General features: G+C 42.1%; 2 protein-coding genes across 5 annotated transcripts in view; both read right to left on the bottom strand.

Moving 5' to 3' along the window:
- The window catches only part of mask (multiple ankyrin repeats single KH domain), a 27364-nt gene extending 20994 nt beyond the window's left edge, over positions 1-6370 (bottom strand). Inside the window, 1 exon segment of the mRNA XM_018510018.1 lies at positions 5640-6370. Within this exon segment, the coding sequence (XP_018365520.1) occupies positions 5640-5894 (255 nt within the window). The 5' untranslated portion in view covers positions 5895-6370.
- A 993-nt stretch (positions 6371-7363) lies between these two features.
- Positions 7364-8356, bottom strand: part of beta-PheRS (phenylalanine--tRNA ligase beta subunit) — a 4543-nt gene continuing 3550 nt past the window's right edge. For all 4 annotated transcript variants that reach the window (XM_018510054.1, XM_018510051.1, XM_018510052.1 and 1 more), the window contains exons 11-13: positions 8196-8288; positions 7731-8010; positions 7364-7618 (exon numbers count right to left, since the gene is read on the bottom strand). In XM_018510054.1, coding sequence (XP_018365556.1) covers positions 7467-7618; positions 7731-8010; positions 8196-8288 — 525 coding nt within the window. In that variant the 3' untranslated portion in view covers positions 7364-7466. The remainder of the gene's footprint in view (positions 7619-7730; positions 8011-8195; positions 8289-8356) is intronic.

Here is an 8356-nt window from a genome sequence, read left to right as displayed (position 1 = left end):
GGAGACGAGGAGGAATTCCGTACCAACACCGTCGGATATAGAATAATATGGTCGCTTCCACAATCCACGCGTGCATCGACCAGCGAGCGAGCGAGCGCTACGCTACGCGCGGAGTGAAGCGGGACGACGACGACGCCGCCTTAAAGCCTTAAAATCTTAAAGCCTTGAAGCAGTTAAAGCTTAAAGCGTAGTGAGAGAACGCCACCGGTACGGTACGCCGCGAACGAGTACAACTGACGGAGGAGGTTCAGAGGTTGGACGGACGATCTAATCGCCACCGCGAGCGAACTCTCGTGCGGACACTCGCGACTGCTCGCGAGCAAGAACGCGCGGCGTATTGCGGGAAACCCACTAGGTGGTGCGCCCGACAGCAGTGCGACGAACGCAGTACACTCAACACTCACGCAACTCGCGCATCCCACGTACACGAACACGGCGACGTGTAGCACGCGCGCGCGTCACGTTGTGCGTGTGCGCGCACGCACACGCGGATCGACGGGATGGATGCACGTGCGACGCGCGCTGCCCTGTGTTTGTGCAGTGCACCGTTTCCTGCACAACTATGCGCGTACAAGCCTGTATTCTTACGTGTGTGTGTGTGTTACGTACGTATTTAACGCGCGCGCGCGCGGGGGTACTTTACCAGCATTGCACACGCTCTGACAAATATAATACATATACATGCATGCCAGTCATTCTTCTCTTCTTTCACTCTTTCTCCTTCGTTCGTTCCTCCTCTCCACGACTCTTGGAGTCTTACGCCCGAGCGCGAGCACGGGGATGCCGGGGAAGGAAGAAGGAAGAAGGCAAAAGGCTGAAGGTTGGGAACATTGGGAACGGCTACGGCATTCGAGCACTGCACCTCGGTGGCCGCGATGCTCAGCGATGCTCTCGTGTGCTCTCGTATGCTCTCGTAGGCATCAGAATGAAGGTGCAAGTCGTTGCAACGCGCACGCTTGCACTATAGCGAGGAGAAAGGAGTGGAGAGGAGGCAACTGGCAAAGATAGGAGGATGTGTGCGGGGAATTGCGTGAGCGATCAGCGAATTCAGCGAATTCGCGAGAGATGAAGCGACGACGAAAAGAAAGCCTCAAGCGCTGAACGGTGTCGTCAGCAACTGTTAACTCATACATGTATCTCCTCATGGGTTATATAACCCTTTCCCGAATTCCCCGCTGACGTTCCTCCTTTCTTCCTTTCTTTCTCTCGAGGACTCCGGTCCCTTCGTCCCTCCACGACGGACGACCGCGACGACGACGAGAGACTGGCCATCTACGTGTACGCATCTAGCGAAACCAAGACCACCACCTAGTGGCTGATGCGAAATCTAACCAACACGAATAACGATAAACTCGACGAGTGGGTGAGGTGGAGAGGAAAGGTGGATTCTACAAGCGAGACAGAGATTGTGTGGGAAAGAGATACGTTTCTCTCTCGATGCGATCGCGAACCCTTAAGACGACCTCGACAATGCTCCGACTAGATAGAACTTGATCGACGACTTTATTTTGCTCCAAGTAAAATTCCATGTGTAATTCGTCGAATATCTAAGCTGCTTCACCAGTTAATCGCTAGTCGATTACGCAAGTTACTGGAGCTTGCCCTTTTTTTCGTCGAGCTCCGATTATTTATTCTATCCTTCACTACCTGATTACAGATGATTTAATAAAATTTATGCATTTGTCACTATATAAAAGAATGTGCAAAGTACGTTCACAAATCTGCTTACTTCATTCCAGACGAGTATATACGTGTATATGTATACATACTACACGTGCGCATGTGTGTACAGGGTGTCCCGAAATTTTTTCAAACTCTTCTTACTGTGGAGCTATTTTGATTCGCGAATTTCCGAATGCTGTGTGTGTGTGTGTGTGTGTGTGTGTGTGTGTGTGTGTGTGTGTGTCTGCTCAAATGTTTAAAGCAAAAAGAACATTTGAGCAAATAGGTATGTCAACGTAATTGACTTTGCACAATACGTTTTTATACAGCGACATAAATACAATTCTATATGTACAGACCTTGGCAAGAGAGAGGAGGACGAAACAAAGTCTAGAAATTAAAATCAATGTTACAATATTAGAAAAATAAATAGCTTCGACGACATGACAACAAAGTCAATAAAAAATTCATTTTAGATTCAGAGTAGTTGCGTTAAATACCTAACAAACTTTTGCGTGAAAACTTGACTACAAACTTGGTTAATAAAAAAGAAAGCATAGTTCTTATGAATTTGTAAAATAGATATTGTTCAAATGTAAAAGCTTGAAGTTTGAAAGTTGTTTGAAGGAAAAAGATTTGAAATAAAGGAATTGGGAATGTCCATTATTAAAAAAGCTGTCTTCCCTACGCATCCAAAAATTACGCCTATTACATCAATTAATTCTTCTACTAGTATTAAACAGATTGCAATTTATTATACAATTAAATGCTAATCACTCGTGTAGATACTTGAGAATTCAATGTTTGGCAGAATTAGACGCATATAAATACAACATGAATATGATAATTTGTGTCAAGCAAATTCTGATTGGTATTTTTATGACTTTTAGGTTATAATCGTATTATCAATATCATCCTCTATCGTAAGTGATGAGAAAAAAGGCAAGGAACGGAGAAACCAATTCTTTTTGTGATTGATGCGATTCGCGATTCGACCTTAGTTAATTAGTATTAATTTTTCTAAATTATTATCCCTAAACAGCTGTGCCATAAACAAGAATGTAAGAGTGGGATTAAATTTGTGCGTTATAGGATAGCGATAGAGATGCAAAAACCTCCTCTCTGTCCTGCAGCCCTTGTCATAAGACGAAAACGGGGGGGGGTTGAAATAGCACTCCAAGACAGAAAGAGACGTTAATCAATCAGTGAGTGTCAGTAGATACAACTTTGTAAAAAGTATTGTATCATATTCTTTTCCTTTGCGAAAGTATTGATCCCTCAAACAATGATGACCCAGGTCAAACATTTCCTGCAGAGCCTGCAGCAAATTTGACGTTTTACTGACAAAACTTGTCAAGCACGTGTTACCTACGAAAATGTTAATTTCGATTAACCTAAGCAGAACTTGTATTATTTGAACCATCATGCTCGTTTCTTTGGTCATTGGCCTTATGCTTATTTATTGCTTTGCATACAACGCTTATAGTACTAATGTTCTTTATATGTGGACAATTAATTTCTTATTACTTAATACATGGAAAGAGAAATTCGGTTAGAAACGATCAACTACGTGATTAGTAATTCCGTAATAAACAGTCCTGTTGGCTGTTAATATTAATCATTATGATTAAATGAATCGGATCACTGGTTATTTTGGTTTACAATAAACGATTATATACAATATGATACAAAAGACACAAAATTATACTAAATTATATACTCAGTATCCTCTCGCATTGTGTCTGATGGTTACCTTGAAAAAAGTCAATTAAAAATAAAAGTTAAAACAGAAAAAAAAGTAAGTAAATTAAGAAAAAATTAGTAAACCTTTTAATAATTAGGTCTGTTTATTATTGCCGCACTTTCTGAACTAGTACACACAGTGCAATAAGTTGAAGTGAAACAAATATACGTTTGTTTCACTTCAACTTATTGCACTGTGTGTACTAGTTCAGAGTGCAGCAATAAAAAACAGACCTATTGTTTAACTTGGCACTATATAACTCTGCGAAAAAATTGACATACGTTGGACATACGTTACTGTCAAACGTTAATGTCAAGACTCTCAAGAGCTGTTGAACTCGATTCTCATGAGTTTGTACATTCCGCCTGAAACTCGCCGCGAGTCGAGAGATTCGCAGCGCGCGCAGCGCGCGCAGCGCAGGCGAGGAATCCTCGATAAGTCCACCTTACGCGCTGTCAAAACTTTTTCCTCCCTGCAAACGTATGTATAAATTACTATAAATCACGATCCAACGATTTATTAAAGTTTCAAATAGAATCAACTGCAAGGCGACACTGTTTTGTTGATCGAATCGTAGTCACTTTAGAATCATAAAATTACAAACTGACATTCCCTTTAATGATTTAGGCCCAGTTTCACAACTCATGGTTAACTCTTAACCGAGGCTCAACTTGTTTCTCATCTTTTTCCAATTCTAAAATTGGAAAGAGACAATGAATAAATTGAACTTCGGTTATGAGTTAACACCGTCAGTTGTGGAACTGGGCCTTAGTCTCCTTTTCACATTTCTACCTGTTGCCTTACGAGTAAGGGATGATAACGAATGAAATAAAAAATTGTTCTTAGTTATCTTCTCTCGATTATTCGCTTTTAACCCCGTTCAGAAAGACAAGTATATTTTTTTGTCAAGCATACTTGTCGACAAATTATTTCGTAGTACAGTTTAAAATGTGTAGGATATGTATGTATATACATATATTCTTTTGAATGAAGAGAATAGAAATTTCAAACCTGTTCTTTTTAGAGAGCTATGAGCTTATAAATTTCTTGCAGGGTTCACCACGACTCTCTTTTTCTCTCCAACGTGGAAAAGGAAGAAAGATGAAGCATGCAAGAACCTTAGCTAAAAAGAACAGACCTATTTTCAAGTGTACCCTCCCATGTCCCAGTCTCTTAACGAAACTATCTTGGCACAGCGACGACTAGTCATAACCTCGTCGTTTTCTCTGCTTGACTTGAATGTCCTCTCACGCATACACACGAGACATATGCCAATGACACGCGCGAGTTTAAACACATGTACATGGAAATCACGAGGAACATCCAACTATGTGTGCGTGTAACGGCCGTGTTGGATGGATATATTCATTTCACACGCACCATTTCGCACACACACACACACCCGACGCGCGCGCGCGCACACACGCACATCGCGTAGATCGTTACGATCGATCCGGTATAACGAGCGCGTGCACGCATATAATGTCGCCGACATTCTCGGTGCAACGATGCTGACGCGAAAATACGCGTTAATACAAATAGGAAATGCCAGAGGAAACGCCAGCGGATGGAAAAAAAAAAGAGAGGCTAAGAGCGAGAAAGATAGAAAGGAGAGATACTCGAGCGAACTCAACGGCAGATAATTCGAGATCGGGATTGAACGCGCGTTCCTAGAACTGGCGAACGCGATCCAACGGAGATAGCGCGTGTATCCGCCCTGTGAACGATGACGAGTGTGTCAACGTCGTCGACGACGAGGGAGAGGGAGAAGAGGAAGATGACGCCTGCGTAGGATAAAATCGGCGTGTTTCATGTCAAGAAGCTCGGTTCGTTAAGAGTGTTAAGACTATGCTCGTTCGCGAACGCGTGTACACGTATGCGCACTTATTCACGAGCGTAGGCCATAGCTTGCACACACACACACACACACATTCTTTCTCTCTCCCTCCTCCCCTCTCTTTTTCTTGCTCGCTCGCTCGCTCACACACATACATACACCATACTCTATCTCTCTCTCTCTCTCTCTCTCTCTCTCTCTCTCTCTCTGCCTTTCTCATTCCATCTAAGAACATGTCTCCACCTTTTCTCTCTTACTCTCATGTCCTGTTGGCCGTGCACACGGCGAGGCGAAATTTTATCACGTTGCATCTAGGCGAGAGCGAGAGCGAGAGCGAGAGAGAGAGAGAGAGAGAGAGAGAGAGAGAGAGAGACTCGCCTAGGATTTAGCGTTTACCTCGGAAACGCTGTCCTCCTCGCTCTCTGACGAATCTGTCATAAATCGCGGCTGCAGCTCGGAAAAGGTCTCAGTCTCCGATTTCGTGGGACTCGAATTCGAAGACTGGGGAGTCGACGACGTTTTTCCAGTATCGTGGTGAACGTTCGCTGATGGTGGTGGTGGTGGTAATACCGCTGCTGCTGCTGGCTGCAAGGCTGGCTTCTCGAGGCTTTTCTGGCTATCCGAGGTCGTTCCTTGTGCTACATTCTGCATCTTTACCCCCCAGATAAATCATATGACACACAGTTACCCCGCTGATATAGCCGTACCGCGGCAAAGCACACACCGTACACTCGAAATCCCTCCGCGACTGTGCGACTATAAGCTCTCGGTAGGCGAACGGTCGTCGTCATTCACGTAAGCTAATACCCGCCATTTTCACTATGGCCGACGACGGCGAGCGAGACCAGAGAGACCAGACTCTCCAATATACCCACTATTACCACTTTTCGCTTCTCGCTCTCGCCGCTCGCTGCTGCTGCTCGTGCTCGGTGCTCGACTGCTCGCAGTGCTCGCGCCTCGCGGTTGGCCGGCCGCGCCGCAGATCGCAATGATCGCAGTGATCGCACATCCGTTATTATCCGACATCCGTATTCCGTCCGCACTCCGCAAGTCCGCACTCGGCCGTCGCCTAGCGCGCGGCGCTTAACCACCGCTCACTCGCTTAGCGATTCTCAGCTTTGACAAACCGCGGCGCGGTTCACTCAATTCTGCTTCACTCGTTGCTCGTTGTTGATTGATCGTTCGCGGCTCGCGGCTGCACTCCCTCTATCTGCACTATACCCTAGACTACTCGAGGACTATTCTACCATCGCCATGCTCTACGCCGCGCGTTCCAGCGCGTTCCAGCACGTTCGCTCTTCGCTGTGGTGTGTGCATCGTTTTATCCTTATTATTCACCCATGTTAAACAAAGATAGAATGATAAACACGGAGGTATCCGGCTGATATTTTCGAACGCAGTCCTACCTGCTGCCCTACACTGCCACATATCGTGGTTGGTCTTGGTCGTGTCGTGTGTGGCGCCCAACTTCAATTGCGCACAGATATCTCTCCACTCGCCACGTCTCTTTTCATCATCTGTTAATTGTCCGAATCGGACGATTCATCCGTCGTGAACAGCGTCGAAAAAAAAAATTTCAGTTTCCAAGTAAAAAATGTCCGTTTGATCATTTAAAGAACGTATTGCTAGTTTTTGGCGCTTTCAATATCACAATTTTACGTTTCTGAGAGGAATAGAGGATACACTTGAAAATGATCAAAATACCAGCTTCATAAAAAAAAAATAACAAGTGAACACCAATTAATTTTACAATATTTAAATTTAAAAAATTAAAGTTGAATACAACTCTAGCAAATATAAACTTTTATTTCTCAACTAGATATAGCATCCTAGATTGTAGTATTGATATCAAATAGATAAGAGACCAAATAATTACAACAGGTTGCGATATCTTTCAAGTGTTCATTTGTAAAAAATCGAGTTTTCTTTATATATTTTTATAATTCAATTTTTTTTTATTTTCCTTAATTTTCAAAAGACACTACACATGCAGAAAAATTAATTTAATGATTACATAGCTAACACTGTTCAAAACATGATCATCGTGTAATAAATATATTTTATATTTTATTTGAAAAGCCATTTTTTACAAGTGTTTGATAAAATGTTACATTTCAATTGTTATAAATAAGCACAAGTTCTCTCTGTTGAAGGAACGTCAATTCAACTCTGAATGATGAAAGCCTCATTTTAACTTTGCTATTTGCGCATTATTTATTTTTATTACAAAAATGGTTCAATGTTTATTTCCATCGCAGAACATGGAATATTTAATTCAAACTTTGAGAGTACATCGGGATGTAAAACTCCCATTTTTCCTATCACTTCACCATAACAGACAATTTCGGCACATCGTTGAGGGAAAAACATCGGGTCTGCAAAATACAAGTAATAAATTCTTTTGTCGTTTTATTTCGTAAATCTGGTATTCTATACCCGTATAGTTATTTAATCAAACGGATACATTCCAAACACCATGTATCTTACCATCAGCTGCACACAGATAATATCCATTTTTATCCTTGTTAGCGCTCCAGGGTACTTCTAATAGTAATAGCACTCTATCTACCAGACCATGAATTATCTCGAAACCAGCCGATTTATTAGCATATACTGCGCATAAACGGCGATTGTTGCGCGCACCGACTTCCGCTGTGTCGTCTCGCAATACAACGTCGGAAACTTCAAACAATTTATGAGGCAAAGGCATCCTTTTATTTGCCGATATTGTTTTAAGCAATCCCGGTAAAAGTGAGGTACGCACAACCTGCAATTTTTTTTTCCCTTTAGTTATTAAAAGCTGCTATTTCACACATTTCAGTTCGGATAATATTACAATCGAAATATTTTATAATTCAGTTTATTTCAACGGTTACAGTCGAGGTTTTGAATTTTTAATGTTCTCTTATTACTTTTAATATCTTCTTTTTTTTTTAAATATTTTCGGTTTACCTGAAACTCCAAAGTTTTTGGATTGGATATATGAACTGCTGGTATATCCTCTATCTTATATCCTAATTTGTCCGCTATATCTTCACGCGAACACTATAAAATAATTAAATACAAATTTTAAAATCCACTGAATATGATATGTGTATATATATATATATATA

This window comes from Trachymyrmex cornetzi, unplaced genomic scaffold, assembly GCF_001594075.2.
Source record: "Trachymyrmex cornetzi isolate Tcor2-1 unplaced genomic scaffold, Tcor1.1 scaffold322, whole genome shotgun sequence".
Classification (NCBI taxonomy): domain Eukaryota; kingdom Metazoa; phylum Arthropoda; class Insecta; order Hymenoptera; family Formicidae; genus Trachymyrmex; species Trachymyrmex cornetzi.
Note: the sequence above shows the minus strand (reverse complement) of the source record. Positions and strands in the feature narration are given on the sequence as shown.